A 20,761-nucleotide genomic window follows, 5' to 3' on the forward strand; every position below is an offset into this window, starting at 1 on the left:
AAAAACAATAAGAACAAAATTGTCCTTCAGGAAGAGCCGATCCGGAAGGCTCTAATTCCTTAGTTGGGAAAGTTTGTGTATGGATCCCATTAGAGGCATCCCTTGGCATAACAACACTATTCCCAGAAGGAAAATAATCTCATGTGATATGAGTCCATAAAGTAGTAGAGAAGTGAGAAAACCTGTGGAAAGAAGAATAAGCAGTACAGTACAATACATTGACCAAATAATCAAGAAGTGTAGAGAGGCCTTATAACAAGGTGAGTAAATATATTGGCCAGGTCTCTCCGTTGGATCATCCCTTCTCTGATGAGCAGCCAGGGTCTTGAGAGTTGGAGATTCTATGGCGGTCAGGTATCCTGTAGTAGGACAGGAAATCTCTTCCTTCTTTAGGTGAGAATAGGACGGTCGTCTTTCCTTTGTAGATTATCAAAAGTTTAAGTGGGAAGCCCCATTTATAGGGGATATTATTTTCCCTCAAGGTGGAAGTGACTGGCTTAAAAGACTTTCTTCCTTCAATCGTTTCCTTTGAAAGATCCGTAAATAGCTGAAGGTGAGCATAGGGTTCTGGAAAACCTCCTAGATCTTTAACTGATTGTTGAACTTTTTCCTTAATCTTGAAGAAGTGTACCCTTAAGATGGTATCTCTAGGTAGATCTTTATCGATATTCCGTGGTTTGGGAAGTCTGTGGATCCTATCTATGATGAGATCTTGGTCTGTAAGTGTCGGTAGTAATTTTTTGAAAATTGTCTTGACGAAGTCTTCTAGTTTATCCGGTGAGATAGATTCTTGTATTCCTCTTATTTTCAAGTTGTTTCGTCTGTTCCTGTCTTCTATATAGGCAACTTTAATTTTAAGTCTGTGAAATTCAGATTTGAGGTCATAGGTGTCTTTTGATAAATCATCAGTGTGTTCTTCCACTACAGTTAGCCATTTTTCGTGGTTGTCTAACCTGCTGCTAAATTTATCCAAGGTGGACTGTAAAATTTTATTTTGGTTTTCAAATGATTGAGACATACTGGACGTGATTTTCTGGGCGAGAGTATCCATGTAAGAGTGTAACATAACATCCAGATTTTGGGAAGGAGAAGGATTGGTGTATTCCATCTTAAAATTTGACCTTTCTGGCGAAAAGTTTGGTGAATTATCTCCAGACTCAGGACTTGAAGCGTCGGCTGGCGATGTGAATTTTTCAGAAGTTTTACCAGGATTTTTCCTTTTTGATGAGAGAGATGTATCCATGACCTCTTTATGAGGAGATCTGGCCATAAATGGGTTAACGATATCCACTTGATCTTTAAAGTGAGGATTGTAAGAATCCTGAAATTTTTGTCCTTTTTGAGGAGTCATATTAGACACTTTCGTTGATTTGGACACTGGAGTAGCCTTGTGACTCATCTTGTGCCCTTTTTTGAATCCTGCCTTGCAGGGATTATATTAGAGAGAATTAATATTATTGGTGACGTTTAAATAAACGTTAAAAATATAGAAAATTCTTGTGTCTTCCTATGCCTTTTTATAAAAGGGACCGTGAGGAATGAGATACACCACAGAATCAGATGGCACTTTTAATATTGTATGTTGCATACAGTAAAATCCTTTATTAACTGCGCACCGTTATAGACGCACTCCCTGTGACTTTAAATGCAGCCGTGACAGGCGACTAGTCTTCACACAGGGCTCAGTGATTTCAGTCCCCGCTCATAAATTATGCAACAGGGGAGCCGGCAGCTGATACACGGCATCGCTGAAGAAAGGCAGATCACCCCAGTGGAGCCGCACAGGAGCGGTGGGGAGCGGAGGTAACATTGAAATAGGCACAAATCACGGACTATTTTGTGTCCTTCCGCTTCACAGATCTGTTATGACAGGAAAATGGAGTACTTGAGATAGGACGTTGAGATGAAAGCGATCCCTCCGCAGCCGTTATAGCTCCCGCAGCCTCGCACAAAGCAGGGGAATATAGGTAAATTAGGACACCCTGGGACTTCCAAAGGGTCTAAAACAGACAAGAGGAGATTCCAAAAAAAGTCAATGTCTTTTAATTATGCAACGAGAGAAATCCTGTCAGATTAGGCACAGGGTGGGGACTATTTTGTATCCTTCCGCCAATCAGCTGGTATATGATAGGATTTTTGTAAAAAAATATCTCCACAAGAAAATAAAATCTTTAAAATGTGGTAGACAAGCGTGGAGATACTTTTTCTGAGGACAAGGACAGCCGGTGGGTAATGGAGGGAGCTGGGTAAGGATTTTTTCACAGTTTAAAATGGTGTCACCTTGCAGTAAAATGGCGGGAAAAGGCCTCAGATTTCAAAAATGTCTTTTTTAATGTCCAAAGCTCAGACAAGGGGTATCAGAACGTACCTCTGAGTAACGGGAAAACAATCCTTCCGTGGGTTATCGAAGAGAGCGATTTTCTTTTGCTTTATTTGTCGTTTTAGGAGATGCCTCCTCAGAGATCCTGAGCCGTGCGTGTTACACCATCGCTAGCTCAGGCCATGCCCCCCTACATACACACAAATTGTAAGGCTTGTTTTGAGTCTGCCAAAAGACATGTGGGAGACACTCCAAATGTATGGAGGAAGGTGCTGTGGTCACATGAGACCAAAATTATACCTTTCGGCCACCAAGGTAAGCACTATGTCTGTGGACAAAACAAATCAGCTCATCACCCCAAGAACACCATCCCCACAGTGAAACATGGTGGTGACGGATCAAACTGTGGGGATGTTTTTCAGCAGCAAGGACAAAGAAAATAATCAGAGTCCAGAGGAAGATAGATGGTGCGAAATGCAGAGATATTTCTTTTTCTTTTCAATGATCTTTTTATTGATAAATTCAAGAGATGACAACACCAAATAGAAATAATCAATTTTCATAACGTGGTATATAATGGTGTAATACATATTATTTGTATTTATGAAAAAGCAAAGGTAGAAGAAGAGATGAGAAGGGAGGGGGCTGTAGAGAGGAGAGAGAAGGGAAAAAAAGAAAAGGAAGAGAAAGGAGAAGATAATGGTGGAGGGAAGGGAGGGTGAAGGTAGAAGGGTGGAATCTGATGACATCACAGACTGCGCTTCGTGTTGGTCATGGGTTTATACCGATAAAGGCTTAAGGGAGGATCTGTATTTAATCCATGGGCGCCAATTTTCCTCAAAAGATAGCTGTGTATGGTTCACAGAGGCAGCAATTTCAGCCACATGATATAGTTGGTCGACTTGACAGCAATTGTTGGAAAGTGGGGTCTGGGTTGAACCCCAATAAGTAGGAATTAAAAGTTTGGCCACAGCAATAATATTGTGAACCAAGGTGGAGGTCCTTTTTTGTTTGGAACACATGGGGAGATTTAGCAAAGCTGATTTGGGTGACAGCGACATTGGGGTCCCCGTGGTGTCTCTAGCAAATTTCTCTGTTGTTGCCCAAAAGGGTTGGAGGGATGGGCACGTCCACCAGATATATATGCAATCTCCTTTTCCCTCCTCACAATGCCAACATCTGGCCTGTGCCCCAGTCCGCCAAGCACAAGTCTGCGCCGGTGTAGTGTACCATCGCGTTACTATTTTAAAAGTGTTTTCTTGGGTTTTCACGCAACTTGTTGGGCTGTGTGAATGCGCATAGATGCGGTCTATTTGTGGTTGTGTGAATTTATAACCTAGGTCTTTTTCCCAGTGAGGAATGTATGCTCTCTTCAGGGGTAGGTCTTTAGACAGAAGTGTCAGATAAATTGTAGAGAGGACCTTGGTTGGTATTGATGACCTGGAGCTAAGAACTTCATATGGTGTAAGTTTGCGTGGAGTGTCTGGGCAATATCGGATATATTTCAATAGCACTCTTAGGGAATTATACTGGAGAAAATTAAAGCTCTAGGGGGCAAAAAGAACACTCAATTCAGACAGCGGGAGGAGTGCCCCACCAGCCATTATCTGGTCAATAGAGATTTGTCCCAGTGTCCGCGCTAGGTCTGCTCCCTCCCTTAATGCATTTAAGGGTGGTGGTAACACATCAGAGAGTTTCAGTAATGGGGACAAGGGGGGTATCAAGAAGGTGTGGAGATTCGATCAAATCTTGAGCAAAGTCAGAGAAAGGGGATTGTTGGAGGAGGAGGGCTTCCACCCCTTGGTGTGCGTTAATAAGAGGGACCTAAGAGGTATAGGTGAGAGAGTGTTTTCTATGTTGACCCATTGTTTGTCACTAGAATTCCTTATCAGGTCTTGAGATAGCACAGCTGCATAATAATAGTTGTTGAAGTCAGGGGCTCCCATTCCCCCCTTACGCTTTGGCAATGATAAGTTACGTGAGTTTATACGGGGTCTCACTTCTTTCCAAATGTATTTGAAAAATAAAGAATTAACTCTAGAGAGGAAAGAGTTTGGGACATGGATGGGTAGAGTTGAGAATAAGTACATACATTTGGGAAGGATCAGACTTTTTAGAAGGTTCTTCCTCCCCGGCCATGAATGAAAAGGGTCTCTCTTTGACTTAATAGTGGTCTGCACTGTCTAATAAGAGGTAATAGTTGAGTTGGAAAAGTTCTTTGTCAGATCTGGCTATTTTTATACCTAGATAAGTAATACATCTGCTAGGCCAGGCAAAATGATAAAGCTCCTTTAACTTATCCAGTGTGTGGATGGGCACATTTAGGTCCAAAGCTTCGGATTTAGACGTGTTTATCTTAAAGTTTGTAAGGTTACCATATTCCTCGAGGATTCCCAGCAAGGCAGGAAAATCTCGCAGAGGATTCGTCATCAAGACCAAGAAGTCGTCGGCGAAGGCCGCAGACTTATGGTGGTTTTTACCTATTTTGATGCCCTCAATCTCCAGACTTTGCTGTATTGCACACAGTAGCGGTTCCATCACTAGGATGAAAAGGATCAGAGAGAGACGGCAGCCTTGTCTTGTACCGTTTTGGATGGCGAACGCATCTGTCAGGGAGCCATTGACTCTAATACGTGCAGAAGGATATCTATACATTTTCAGTATGGCTGAGACTAATTGCAAGGGGAAGCCAAAACAGGTCAATGTCTCCCACAGATAAGTCCAGTCCACCCTGTCGAATGCCTTCTCTGCTTCTGTCCCAAGGAGCACCAAGGGGAGATTTCTCTGTTTCGCAAAATGCATAAGATGGAGAATTTTGTGTGTATTATCAGTCCCTCTCTCCCCCCCCCACAAAACTCATTTGGTTTAACTAGATTAATTCTGGTAAGAATTTATCAATTTTTCGTGCAACCATACAAGCGAACATCTTTAAGTCAACATTTAACAAGGAAATCGGTCGGTAGCTGCTGCATAATTCAGCGTCCTTGCATATTAATGATATTCTGGCTTCCAGAGCCAGAGTAGGGAAAGAGTATAGAGTTGCACATGTTTAACAGGCAAGGGAGTAGGACATGTTTGGGACATGTTGGGAGTGCACATGTTTAACAGGCAAGGGAGTAGGATCGAGGGGAAGGATTTGTAGTAGATGGAGGGAAGGCCATCCGGGCGCAGCGCCTTGCCCGACGGGCTACCCAACAGGGTGGACCGGAGCTCGTCCAAGGTTCAAAATGCAGGGATATTTCTTGACCAAAACCTTTTTCATTCTGTCAGTGTTTTGAGACTGGGATGGGGGGGTTCAACTTGCAACCGGACAATGACCCAAAGCATACTGCTAAAGCAACATTTGAGTGGTTTAAGGGGAAACGTGTAAATGTTTTGGAGTAACCTAGTCAAAGCCCAGACCTTAATCCAATTGAGAATCTGTAGTATGACTTAAATATTGCTGTTCTCCAGAGAAAACCATCTAACTTGAAGGAGCAGGAGCAGTTTTTTCACGAGCCATGGGCCAAAATCAAAGTGGCAAGATGTGAAAAGCTCATAAAGACTTATCCAAAGTGACTTGCAGTAATTGCTGCCAAAGGAGACTCTACAAACTTCTGAATTAAAGGGGATCTGTCACCCCATTTTAGCCCTATCAGCTGCCGGCACCGCCATCAGAGGCTTATCTGCAGCAATCTGTAATGCTGTAGATAAGCCCCCGATGTACCCTGAAAGAGAAGAAAAACGAGTTAGATTACACTCACCCAGGCTGTCCGGGTCCGGTCGTTTTTTCTTCTCTTTCAGGGTACATCAGGGGCTTATCTACAGCATTACAGAATGCGGTAGATAAGCCCTTGATGGCGGTGGCCACAGCTGATAGGCAAAAAAATTGGTGACGGATTCCCTTTGAGGAAGAATAGTTATGCACACTGAAGTTTTCAGTTATTTTGTCCTGTTGTTTGCTTCACAATAAAAAGAAGGGGGCGGGTTGAATACTTTTACAAGCCACTGTAATACTACTAGACTTTCAAACACAAACCTATTGTACCAGGCCCTCTATAACACCTTCCTAAGCAGGAGTGGTCAATTCCCCCTCATCCTGTGTAATCTAACCAACATACATTTATTATGGTACCTTCACTTTGTTCCTGTGGAGTTGAGTCCAAAACCTGCCATCCATCATAAGCGGAGCCTAGGTCACTTCTGCAAAACCAAGCTTCTACCCAAACGTGAAAATTCCTAAGAAGTCAAAACAATTTTCAGAGATATACCAGTTTCTGACTTGCTATATGGCAGTCCATAACTGCATATCAGAACTGTGCTTACATGGAAAATTTCTTTTAGCCCACATGGCTGAAATGTTATCCCTTCTATAATCTTCATATACCATTATAGTACTTCTTGTTGCAGCTATAGGCCTCTATTTATCATTGCCTTTGCGCCTGTGTTTTTGTCTTGTTTTTCACCCAATTAACTATTTTATGTGCACCTTTTTTGAAGTTTATATTATGTGCTTGCCTGTATTTTTTTTTTCTGCTTCGTGGGTCGAAAACATCTGCAATTGCTAAACTTCATTCAGCAACTGTGAATTTAAAATGTGAAACTGCACCAAATTTAGCAACCTCTATCACCTTTGGGGTATTTTTGTGTATGAGCCTGGCACCTTAAGATGCTAAAACATTTCATGAAAGGATAAAAAAAACATTTTTGCTTTTGTGTCAAATTCATGAACTGCGTGCTCCATTTTGAGGAATTTTACCAATTTGGATGAAAACACGATATCAGGCTGCTCTGCTGTAATAAAGAATCCTTAGGACAAAGATGAGTTTTCCAAAGCGCGTTTAAAAGCTGGACTAGAGTCTTATTCAAGTGAAAAAAAAAAATATCAAGGATTCCATTTTTCCCCAAAATGTCTGTTTTAACTTTCTTGTTCAAGAACTGTGTAGCTGTTTTGAACTGCAGGTATTGCAAATATTTGTACATTTGTCATCTTCTCTGCTCCCCTCTGCCATGCTCAGACTGAGTACATTTGTACATTTGTTATCCCCCTACTTTCAGCGATAACACTACCATGCAGACTCGGACTTTCACCATGTAAGTCTATGGAGCGTCAGAACGAGGCACCATAGGCTTTCATTATAACAGACTTTCAGCTCAATAGTGATGAGCAAGTATGCCAGTTGCTTGGATTTTCCCAAGCATGCTCGGGTGATCTCCAATTATTTGGGTGTGCTCGGAGATTTAGTTTGCGTCGCCGGAGCTGCATGATTTGCAGCTGTAGACAGCCTGAATACATGTGGGGATTTCCTAACAAACAGGCATTCCCACATGTATTCAGCCTGTCTGGCAGCCGCAAGTCATGTAGCTGTGGCGACACAAACTAAATCTCCGAGCACACCCAAATACTCGGAGATCACCCGAGCATGCGCGGGAAAACCCGAGCAGAGAGCATACTCGCTCATCACTACAGCTCAGGCACAGAGCACGGAGTGATCCGGTTAGTCTAAAGAGTGGTGATATCACAGATAAGAGAAGCAGAATGGTGCTGGATCATGGTAAAAGCAGAGGTTGGGGGGAGTGTATATACATCACTCACAAAAATTTAGGGATATTTGGCTTTCGGGTGACATTTCAGGATGAACTTAAAAATGCATGCTAAACTTAATTTGACTGTGCTGTTGCCGTTACATGTTGTTGGGTGCCTGCGCTGTGACAACAGTTCTCGGGCATGCGCCGTGTGCGCTGCCTGGGAACTGCCATCAGGCTATCGCGCTTGCGTGTTTCTGAGTCCCCAGATCCCGCCCCACAGTGTGTTATGAAGCATTCACACTGCGGGGCTGGGGCCTACGCAACACGCAGGCACGATAGCCTGATGTTAGTTCCCAGGCAGCGCGCACTGCGCATGCCCCAGAGCTGTTGGCACAGCACAGGCGGCTGGCAGCATCTAACGCGAACAGCAGCACAGGAGATAGGCGGCGCAGAGACTCAACAGGGGGTTGATGAACAGCTGGGAGGCGGTTTAAACAGAGGGACACTCCACACTTCTGTGACGGAATGCAGGTATGAGGACCTATTTATAAAAGTCTATATTTTGGCATTGATGGTGGTCAGAAACAGAAGAGCCACCTTCACAGAATGCAACCTTAGTGCTGCTGAAGGTGGCTCTTTTAGTTAAAAATGCCCTGGAGGGGGTGACAGGTTCCCTTTAGCAATACAATAATTAAAGCAAAATAATATGTGTGTCTGTCTGTGGGTGTCTGCGTGTGTGTGCGGTTGTCTGCGGCTATGTACGATAATGTTACCGCTGGTACTGTCGATTACAGCACTGCGGGATCATGCTGGCAGATGTCAGCTTCATTCCATAGCTGACTGTGACCCGCAGCGGTGACCTGCGGTAAAAAAGCAGGCGTGGGCCGATGAGACTACTGCTCCCATCGGGCGGATAATAGTGGGAGAGTAGTATCTGCTCATAGTTAAAAAAAAAAAAAAAGTAAAATTACACACATATTCACATAAAAATAAAAACCATTTAATACTCACCTCGCACCAAATCCCCGATTTCGAGAAATAATTTAACATAGTAATACAGATAGCAAGGCCGAAAAAAGATATTTGTCCATCCAGTGCAGCCTATATTCTGTCAGAATAAGTCCCCATATCTACGTCCTTCTAAAGAACCTAATAACTGTAAAATACAATATTGTTACGCTCCAGGAAGACATCCAGGCATCTCTTGAACCCTTTGCCTGAGGAGGTGATGGCGAACTCGGTAGAGGAATTCCAGATTCTCACTGCCCTAATGTAACATAATAAACCAACATATACTCCCTGTCCACCGTAGTCCAAGTAATACAAGTGTCCCACAGCGATCTCACATGTAGAACAGTCACATCGGGAGATGTGACCGCTCTACCCATCCTCTAGCGATACACTGTGGGAGTGATTAGCTCCTGTCAGTGTATCAGCTGATCAGCTCTGGTGCTCTCACTTACAGCATCGCTGCATGGGAAAATTCTCACACAGCGGTAGTGCCGTAAGTGAGAGCACTGGAGCTGAAAACTCTCATGGCAGTGCAGTTATACACTACGGGAGGGATTACCTCCTGTCAGTGTATCGCCGGAGGCTGGTTAGAGCAGTCACATCTCCCAATGTGACTGTTCTACCGGTGAGATCGTCGTGGGACACTCTGTAAATGGATTACAGCGGACAGGGAATATTACACATGTGATCAAAATTGTTAGTACACCTTGCTTAATGACAGAAAAACCCACAATGGTGACAGAAATAACTTGAATCTGACAAAAGTAATAATAAATCAAAAATCTAAGAAAATGAACAAATGAAAGTCAGACATTGCTCATGAACTAGGCCTGGACAGAAATGAAGGTACCCCTGAAAATAATGTGATAAAAGGGACATGTTAAATCAAGGTGTGTCCGCTAATTAGAATCACAGGTCTCTACAATCTTGGAATCAGTGAGTGGGCCTGTATAGAAGGCTACAGATACTCACTGTACTGTTTGGTGATATGGTGTGTAGCACACTCAACATGGACCAGAGGAAGCGAAAGAAAGTTGTCTCAGGAGATTAAAAAAAAAAAAATTATAGACAAACATGTTAAAGGTCAAAATAATAAGACCATCTCCAAGCAGCTTGATATTCCTGTGACTAAAGTTTCACACATTATTCAGAAATTTAAGCTCCATGGGGCTGTAGCCAACCTCCCTGGACATTGCCACAGGAGGAAAATTGATGACAAATCAAAGAGATGGATAATACGAATGGTAACAAAAGAGCCCAGAAAAACTTCTAACCAGGTTAAAGGTGAATTTCAAGCTCAAGGAACATCAGTGTCCGATCACACCATCCGTCATTGTAGGAGCCAAAGTGGACTTCATGGGAGGTGACCAAAGAGGACACCATTGTTGTAAAAAAGTCATAAAAGAGCCAGACTGGGATTTGCCAAATCCAAACTACATTTTGACAAGCCACAAAGCTTCTTGGAGAATGTCCTATGGACAGATGAGACAAAAATGGAACTTGTTGGCAAGGCACATCAGCTCTATGTTCACAGACAGAAAAATGAAGGATATCAAGAAAAAACACTGTCCCTACTGTGAAACATGCAGGAGGCTCTGTTATTTTCTGGGGCTGCTTTGCTGAATCAGGCACAGGGTGTCTAGAATCTTTGTAGGGTACAATGAAATCTCAAGACTATCAAGATATTCTAGAGAGAAATGTGCTGCCCAGTGTCAGAAAGCTTGGTCTCAGTCGCAGGTCATGGGTCCTGCAACAGCATAATGACCCAAAACACACAGCTAAAAACACCCAATAATGGCTAAGAGGAAAACATTGGACTATTCTGAAATGGCCTTTAATGAACCCTGACCTAAATCCTATTGAGCATCTTTGGAAAGAGCTGAAACATGCTGTCTGGAAAAGGCAACCTTCAAACACAAGACAAATGGAGCAGTTTGTTCTTGAGGAGTGGGCCAAAATACCTGTCGAGAGGTGCAGAAGTCTCATTGACAGTTACAGGAATCGATTGATTGCAGTGATTGCCTCAAAAGGGTGAGCAACAAAATATTAAGTACCATCATTTCTGTCCAGGTCTATTTCATGAGTTTTATTTGTTAAATTCTGTGGAAGCATGGTTGAAAAAGCAATGTCTGACTTTCATTTGTTCATTTTCATAGATATTTGATTTATTACTACTTTTGTCAGATTGAAGTTATTTCTATCACCATTGTGGGTTTTTCTGTCATTAAACGAGTCTGTGATTATTTCAAATAAAGGACTTTATTCTGCCTGTGTTTTATTACCATGTAACTATAGGATTAGTAATGGATAGGTGTCTTACAGACACCTATTTTATGGACACCTCTCCATTACTAAGCTGTGGGCTTGATGTCACCTGACAATACAAAGGTGACATTAACCCCACAAATATGAACCCCACTTGCCGCTGCTATAGGGCAAGTGGGAAGAGCGAGGCTATGTGCCACTTCTGGGGCAGCTGACAGCTGATGTTTTTAGGGGTGCCAATATTCATGACCCCTTCCCAGGCTTTTAATATCAGCCTGCCGCTATCTGACTAGCCTTTGCTGGTTCAATTTTATAAGGGGACCCCATGTAAATTTTTTCCTGAGGTTTCATTGTAAACTAGCCAGTAAAGGCTAAGCAAAACATCTGTGAGCTGATATTAATAGCCTGTGAACCTTTATGGCTATTGGCTCCTTCCCAGAATATTAACATCAGCCCTCAGCCGTCGGCTTTCCCTCTGCTGGTTATGAAAATTACACGGGAGCTCACGCAATTTTAAAAAAAAAATATTTTGAAAAATAAACAGATATTGCATTTCTTTATTTAACTCTTTATGTACCGTTTTATTAATGAGGGTATCTGGGGCTGACACCTGTTCATTACTAAACCTAGGGCTTGGAAAATATATATATATATATTATATAGTCACTTATATTTGTTTTGTGTGTAAACATATTTGAACATGGTATGTAATGATATTATGGTCTTCAGTGGAGAATAAAAAAAGAGGATGTTGAACAAGGAAATTGCATCACAATTTTTTTTAAACAATATCTTTATTTTGCTTACAAAAATGCATACAAATCCTCATGAAAATCCGCATCAAAAATGCATTTTCTGCCAAGAGAGGCAGAAACCGCGCAGAAAGCAAGTTTGCAACTTGTGCACATAGCCTAACTACTTGTGAACAGTATGAGACATTGTTTTAATTGATGCTCAAATCTACATGACAAGTTAATGAGACTGACTTTTTTTGTTGGGGTATACCCACCACTAGAGTTGAGCGAAACGGGTCTAAAAAATTCAAAAGTCGCCGACTTTTGGCAAAGTCGGGTTTCATGAAACGAAACCCGACCCTAGGATGAGGTCGGCCACGAGGTCGGCGACTTACGCGCCAAAGTCGCGTTTCAAAAGTTTGTTTTGCGCTCTTTTTCAGCCAATCAGGATCCACGGACACTGTGGGCAACGTGATGACCTAGGCACGGGTCACCACCATCTTTCAGAAGGGCATGCAAGTGATTGGCTTGCTTTGGTGGGCGTCACAGGGGGTATAAAAGGGCGTGCACGCCGACCGCCATCTTACTTCTGCCGATCTTAGTATAGGGAGAGGTTGCTGCTGATTCTGTAGGGAGAGCGTTAGGCAGGGAAGAAGACAAAAAAACTGCTTCTGCTGCTAGCGATTTGGCCTGCACAACACACAAGTCACTGTGTGTGCAGTGCAAGGGGAGGCTATATTGTGGTGTATCAGTGGTGTTGGTTGTTGGGCTGCCTTTTAAGGCTTCCTGACACGCTGGCATTGCTGTTTACCCACTGCTCCGCAAACTGCTTTTTTAAAAGCAATCCAATCTCCCTTATCCTCTAGTCACTTTTGTCACAGCTGTGCCATCGAGCCTGTCACATAGCGCTCAGATATCAGTGGGCCTCACACAATCCACAAGTGTCCAGTGTCCAAAAGTGTGAGCAGAGATTCAAAATCTCCATTATCCTCTCGTCACTTTGGTCACAGGCAGCTGTGCCATCGAGCGTGTCACATAGCGCTCAGATATCAGTGGGCCTCACACAATCCACAAGTGTCCAGTGTCCAAAAGTGTGTGCAGAGATTCAAAATCTCCATTATCCTCTCGTCACTTTGGTCACAGGCAGCTGTGCCATCGAGCGTGTCACATAGCGCTCAGATATCAGTGGGCCTCACACAATCCACAAGTGTCCAGTGTCCAAAAGTGTGCGCAGAGATTCAAAATCTCCATTATCCTCTCATCACTTTGGTCACAGGCAGCTGTGCCATCGAGCCTGTCACATAGCGCTCAGATATCAGTGGGCCTCACACAATCCACAAGTGTCCAGTGTCCAAAAGTGTGCGCAGAGATTCAAAATCTCCATTATCCTCTCGTCACTTTGGTCACAGGCAGCTGTGCCATCGAGCGTGTCACATAGCGCTCAGATATCAGTGGGCCTCACACAATCCACAAGTGTCCAGTGTCCAAAAGTGTGCGCAGAGATTCAAAATCTCCATTATCCTCTCGTCACTTTGGTCACAGGCAGCTGTGCCATCGAGCGTGTCACATAGCGCTCAGATATCAGTGGGCCTCACACAATCCACAAGTGTCCAGTGTCCAAAAGTGTGCGCAGAGATTCAAAATCTCCATTATCCTCTCGTCACTTTGGTCACAGGCAGCTGTGCCATCGAGCCTGTCACATAGCGCTCAGATATCAGTGGGCCTCACACAATCCACAAGTGTCCAGTGTCCAAAAGTGTGCGCAGAGATTCAAAATCTCCATTATCCTCTCGTCACTTTGGTCACAGGCAGCTGTGCCATCGAGCGTGTCACATAGCGCTCAGATATCAGTGGGCCTCACACAATCCACAAGTGTCCAGTGTCCAAAAGTGTGCGCAGAGATTCAAAATCTCCATTATCCTCTCGTCACTTTGGTCACAGGCAGCTGTGCCATCGAGCCTGTCACATAGCGCTCAGATATCAGTGGGCCTCACACAATCCACAAGTGTCCAGTGTCCAAAAGTGTGCGCAGAGATTCAAAATCTCCATTATCCTCTCGTCACTTTGGTCACAGGCAGCTGTGCCATCGAGCGTGTCACATAGCGCTCAGATATCAGTGGGCCTCACACAATCCACAAGTGTCCAGTGTCCAAAAGTGTGCGCAGAGATTCAAAATCTCCATTATCCTCTCGTCACTTTGGTCACAGGCAGCTGTGCCATCGAGCGTGTCACATAGCGCTCAGATATCAGTGGGCCTCACACAATCCACAAGTGTCCAGTGTCCAAAAGTGTGCGCAGAGATTCAAAATCTCCATTATCCTCTCGTCACTTTGGTCACAGGCAGCTGTGCCATCGAGCGTGTCACATAGCGCTCAGATATCAGTGGGCCTCACACAATCCACAAGTGTCCAGTGTCCAAAAGTGTGCGCAGAGATTCAAAATCTCCATTATCTTCTCGTCACTTTGGTCACAGGCAGCTGTGCCATCGAGCCTGTCACATAGCGCTCAGATATCAGTGAGCCTCACACAATCCACAAGTGTCCAGTGTCCAAAAGTGTGCGCAGAGATTCAAAATCTCCATTATCCTCTCGTCACTTTGGTCACAGGCAGCTGTGCCATCGAGCCTGTCACATAGCGCTCAGATATCAGTGGGCCTCACACAATCCAAAAGTGTCCACTGTCCACAAGTGTGTGCAGAAATTCTAAATCTCCCCTGTCCTATAGACACCTTGTACCTTGTTTTACATTACTATATAGTTTGTTGGATTTTGTCTACATTTCTACCAAAAATGAGGAAGGCTGGTGGAAGAGGCCGTGGAATTGGGCGGGGGTTGGCAGCTGGTAATGATGGTGTTGGTGGTGGATCTGATGGTAGTGGCAAGAGCAAATAGGACCGAATGCAGGAGGTGCTGACCCTGCATCATCGTCTGGCTACATAAGGCCTCGAACGCTTAGTTTTCTAGGAGTTGGCAAACCGCTTTTAAAGGCAGAGCATCAGGAAAAAGTTTTGTCTTACATTGCTGACTCAGCCTCCAGCTCTATCGCCTCCTCTTCTTCAGTTGTAAAAAGTAAAAGCACTGAGTCGTCATTGGAGGCTCATGTTCATGAACCACACCTTTCCTTGTGTCCTTCACCCCAACCAAGATTGAAGGATGACGCAGGCCATACTACTGATTACTCCATGGAGCTGTTTTCACATACCATGCCTGGATTATCAAGTGAAATGGTGAATTACCCAGGCCAAGATGAATCTGACATGGAGTGCACTGATGCACAGCCGCTGATGGATGATTCTGCTGGTACATTCACTCAGAGCACTACATTGTCCTCTCAGTGTACAGAGCCAGATTTTGACCCTGATGAGACTCAGGTGCCCCTTCCCGCACACTATACCACCATACACGGTGACACAGAGAACGGTGCACATGACATAGAAGAGGAGGTGATGGATGACCCAGTTGTTGACCCAGATTGGCATCCATTGGGGGAAGAGGGTGCTGCTTCCAATAGCTCAGATGAGGAGCATCCACAGCAGACATCGACATCGCAACAGCTGTTATCTGGCAGGCCCGGAGCACTCCAAAGACAGGTTCCAAACATCAAAAGAGTTGCTGGACAGCTTGTCCAGAGGGTCAAAAGATCACAGCGTGCTAGGCCGCAAAATGTCTGCCAAAGTAGGAAGAGTGCAGTGTGGCACTTTTTTGAACAAAATCCTCATGATCAGGCCAAGGTTATCTGTAAGAAGTGCGCAAAGACCTTTAGCCGAGGGAAAAATCTGAAAAATTTGAATACCAGTTGCATGCTTAGACATTTAACCAGCATGCACTTGCAAGCGTGGACACAACACCAAACCTCAAGTGCCACATGTGCAACTGATCACAACGAAGGTAGTCAGCAACGCTACATTGTTTCCCCCACTGTAAGCCCACCGGTTAGCACAGCAGCAAATGTTGAGGTGTCGTTGCAAGACCACAGCAGTCAGGGAATCCCACTGTTATATCAACGAAAGACTGATTCTAGGCCATCAGAAAGAACACCAACTCCATCACCATCATCAACCCTCTCTCAGTCCGCCCTGTCCACCGCTACTTCCACCATATGTAGCTCTCAAGTCCAGCTCACCCTCCCAGACACTATGAGTAGGTCAAGAAAGTACTCAGTCTCTCATCCGCGTACACTGGGTTTGAACGCCCACATTGCCAAACTAATCTCGTTTGAGATGATGCCCTTTCGGTTGGCCTATGCAGTACCACGCTATGACCTACCCAGTCGCCACTTCTTCTCTCGCAAAGCCATCCCAGCCCTCCACCATCATGTGAAAGACCGCATTGTCCATGCACTCAAGCAGTCAGTGAGCGGAAAGGTGCACCTCACAACTGATGCATGGTCCAGTCGGCATGGCCAGGGCCGTTACGTGTCCATCACTGCGCACTGGGTTAATGTGGTGGATGCAGGGTCCACAGGGGACAGCGGTGGTGGGACAGTGCTGCCTAGCCCACGGTATAGGAAACAGTTGGCTGTAGGCGTTCCACCCTCCTCCTCCTTCTCCTCCAGAAGCGAAAGCTCGTCCACAGAGCGCAGTCGTACGAGCACTCCATCTGCAGCTGCCACTGTTGCACACGATGTGTCCCCCTATCGAGCAGCTAGTGGAAAGCGTCAGCAGGCTGTGTTGCAGATGATGTGTTTGGGCGACAGACACACCGCCGAGGTGCTGGCTGAGTACTTGAAGCGACAAACTGAGTCATGGCTGGGCAGTGTACATCTTGAGGCAGGCAAGGTAGTTAGTGATAACAGCCGTAATTTTGTGGCAGCCATAGCCCTTTCAAAACTCAGCCACATACCTTGCTTGGCTCACACCTTGAACCTGGTGGTGCAGTGCTTCCTCAAAAATTATCCGGAGTTAACAGCCCTGCTCCAGAAGGTGCGAAGACTGTGCGCGCACATCCGCCGGTCGCCTGTACACTCCGTTCGTATGCAGAAGCTGCAGCGATTGCTCCACCTTCCCAACCACCGCCTCATTATCGACATTGCAACAAGGTGGAACTCCACCCTGCACATGGTGGAGCGGCTGTGCGAGCAGAGGCAGGCCATAATGCATTTGTGGGAGGATACACGGCCAGGCACTTTGAGAGCAGACATGGAGTTGACAGGCGTGCAGTGGTCGAAGCTGAAAGACCTTTGTAAAGTCCTTCAGTGTTTTGAGGAATGCACACGGCTGGTAAGCGCAGACGACGCCATCCTAAGCATGAGCATCCCACTTATGTGTCTGCTCATGCAAACTTTGACGCACCTTAAGGAGCAGGCGTCTGCAGCCAATGTTGATGAGGAGGAAGAGGAGGAGGGAATCCTTGATGACATTCAGCCATTGTCTGCTCAGGGACCTCTCCTGGACGAGGTGGAGGAAGAAGAGGAGGAGGAGGATGATGGGGATGATTACTTAGGGGAGGAGGATGCATCTCGTGGGGCAAGTGAAAATGTTGGCGTGGCAAGGTCTGGTACAGGGTTTGTGCGTGACTGGAGGGATGTGGATTTGCCAGAAAGTGCTCCTCCACCCAGCACTCGCAGTGCATCATTGACACCGGGAACATTGGCCCACATGTCAGATTATGCCTTGCGGATCCTAAAAAGGGACCCCCGCATTGCCAAAATGATGAACGATGACGACTACTGGTTGGCCAGCATCCTGGATCCACGCTATAAAGGCAAATTACAAAACATCATGCCACAGGAGAACCTTGACCTAATATTGGCTAATAAACAAGCAACTCTGGTAAATCAGTTGCTTGAGGCATTCCCAGCACACAGCAGCGGTGATGGTTCTCACACGAGCCGTACGGGCCGGGGGCAGCTTGGCAGAGGTGTTCATGGTGCACACAGCAGAAGTGGCGTTGGAGACAGGGGTTTCATGACAATGTTGTGGACTGATTTTTCAAATACCGCTCACACAACTGGTAATACTGCATCGATGGAAAGTGACAGGAGACAGCAGTTGTCAACTATGGTTACAAACTACTTTTCCTCCAATATCGATGTTCTCCCACACAGGTCATTCCCCTTTGACTATTGAGCTGCTAAACTGGACACCTGGCCTGAATTGGCCCAATATGCCTTACAGGAGCTCGCTTGCCCAGCTGCAAGTGTGCTATCGGAAAGAGTCTTCAGTGCAGCTGGATCAATCCTGACAGAAAAAAGGACCCGTCTGTCAACCCAAAATGTGGATGATCTAACCTTCATTAAAATGAACCACGCATGGGTTTCCAAGGATTTTGTCCCACCTTCCCCTGATGACACATAGGGTGACAGAAAAATGGCTTTCTTTGGTCCACCTCTTCCTGGTACTTCACCTATTTCGCCTTTTGCATCAGCTGAATGTCCAACATCAACATATGCCACTTTCTAAAACTCCCTAACTGTGCTGCCTCCCCCCCATGGCCGGGGTCACCACCTACCACACGACACCGTGCGAGTGCCGCTGCCCTGGACAGGTGGGTAGGCCGACTCTTGGGCGCGGGCACCGGCACAGGGTCCCTCATAGTGCAATCAAGTGTCTCTGACGGTGGTGGTGCACACCCGCCGTCAGACACACCGCTGTACTATGAGGGGCCCAGTGCCAGTACCGACGCCCACGAGTGGGCCCCCCTTGCTTGGGCAGGGCCCCAGCATTTGCAATCTTTACCTCTCCCTGCTCCTCCGCTGTGTAATCTGGGCCGTCAAATCCATACTGTGCCTGACACCGTCTGAGCCTGCCTCCTGAGACATATATTTTGAATGTGTACGCTATCCATACATGTTATCCGGGGATACGGTACCCTTTCTAACCTTTGTGCAATCACGTGCAATCCACTGAACCTGTCAAAGACTGAACTCCTGGTGTTTCCTCCCTCTACTAATGTACCTATACCCGACATTGCCATTTCTGTGTGTGGTTCCACTATTACTCCCCAGCAACAGGCCCGCTGTCTTGGGGTCATACTTGATTCCGAGCTTTCCTTTGCCCCCCACATTCGATCACTGGCTCGCTCTTGTCATCTGCACCTCAAAAACATTTCTAGAATTCGACCTTTTCTTACCTTTGACTCTGCAAAACTCTTACTGTTTCTCTTATTCATTCTCGTCTCGACTATTGTAACTCTCTTCTAATCGGCCTCCCTCTTACCAAACTCTCCCCTCTCCAATCTGTCTTGAATGCTGCAGCCAGGATCATATTCCTCACCAATCGTTACACCGATGCCTCTACCTTGTGCCAGTCATTACACTGGCTACCCATCCACTCCAGAATTCAGTATAAACTTATTACCCTCACTCACAAAGCCCTCCATGGCTCAGCACCACCCTACATCTCCTCCCTTGTTTCAGTATACCACCCTACCCGCGCCCTCCGTTCTGCTGATGACCTGAGATTAGCATCCTCAATAGTCAGAACCTCCCACTCCCGTCTCCAAGACATTACACGTGCCGCGCCAATTCTTTGGAATGCACTTCCCAGGTCAATACGATTAGTCCCCAATCCCCACAATTTTAAGCGTGTCCTGAAAACGCATTTATTCAGACTGGCCTACCACCCCAACACATTAACCTAATCTATCCCTGTGTGGCAGAGCCAAAAGTTTTACCATAATCAGGTTCCCCGCATCATGTTCCCACATGCTTTATGCCTCCATTAGCCCTCTGTCTGTACTGTTACCCACTTAACATTATGACTGGTCCATACAATCAGGGCAACTATTACCACCCACCTTTCGTGTCTCCCTCTTTCCTCATAGACTGTAAGCTTGCGAGCAGGGCCCTCATTCCTCTTGGTATTTGTTATAATCTATGTGATTATTGTTATGCTGTAATGTCTATTGTCTGTACAAATCCCCTCTGAAATGTAAAGTGCTGCGGAATATGTCGGCGCTATAAAAATAAAATTTATTATTATTATTATTATTAATCCATACTGGGCCTAACACCGTCTGAGCCTGCCTCCTGAGACATATATTTTGAATGTGTACGCTATCCATACATGTTATCCAGGGATACGGTACCCTTTCTAACCTTTGTGCAATCACGTGCAATCCATACTGGGCCTAACACCGTCTGAGCCTGCCTCATGCTGTATAGACATATATTTTGAATGTGTACGCTATCCATACATGTTATCCGGGGATACGGTACCCTTTCTAACCTTTGTGCAATCACGTGCAATCCATACTGGGCCTAACACCGTCTGAGCCTGCCTCCTGAGACATATATTTTGAATGTGTACGCTATCCATACATGTTATCTGGGGATACGGTACCCTTTCTAACCTTTGTGCAATCACGTGCAATCCATACTGGGTCTAACACCGTCTGAGCCTGCCTCATGCTCTATAGACATATATTTTGAATGTGTACGCTATCCATACATGTTATCCAGGGATACAGTACCCTTTCTAACCTTTGTGCAATCACGTGCAATCCATACTGGGCCTAACACCGTCTGAGCCTGCCTCATGCTGTATAGACATATATTTTGAATGTGTACGCTATCCATACATGTTATCCGGGGATACGGTACCCTTTCTAACCTTTGTGCAATCACGTGCAATCCATACTGGGCCTAACACCGTCTGAGCCTGCCTCCTGAGACATATATTTTGAATGTGTACGCTATCCATACATGTTATCCGGGGATACGGTACCCTTTCTAACCTTTGTGCAATCACGTGCAATCCATACTGGGTCTAACACCGTCTGAGCCTGCCTCATGCTGTATAGACATATATTTTGAATGTGTACGCTATCCATACATGTTATCCAGGGATACGGTACCCTTTCTAACCTTTGTGCAATCACGTGCAATCCATACTGGGCCTAACACCGTCTGAGCCTGCCTCATGCTGTATAGACATATATTTTGAATGTGTACGCTATCCATACATGTTATCCGGGGATACGGT

General features: G+C 45.4%; 1 protein-coding gene across 2 annotated transcripts in view; it reads right to left on the bottom strand.

Moving 5' to 3' along the window:
* LOC141059037 (protein-glutamine gamma-glutamyltransferase E-like) overlaps positions 1-20,761 on the bottom strand; it is a 118,354-nt gene that overhangs the window by 13,828 nt on the left and 83,765 nt on the right. The window contains exon 8 of one of the 2 annotated variants that reach the window (XM_073555245.1): positions 6,435-6,538. The exons of the other annotated variant lie outside the window; for it this stretch is intronic. Coding sequence (XP_073411346.1) covers positions 6,435-6,538 — 104 coding nt within the window. The remainder of the gene's footprint in view (positions 1-6,434; positions 6,539-20,761) is intronic. 2 annotated transcript variants of the gene reach the window in all.

Source organism: Dendrobates tinctorius, unplaced genomic scaffold (genome assembly GCF_039654945.1).
Source record: "Dendrobates tinctorius isolate UK_male_01 unplaced genomic scaffold, ASM3965494v1 ptg000223l, whole genome shotgun sequence".
NCBI lineage: Eukaryota > Metazoa > Chordata > Amphibia > Anura > Dendrobatidae > Dendrobates > Dendrobates tinctorius.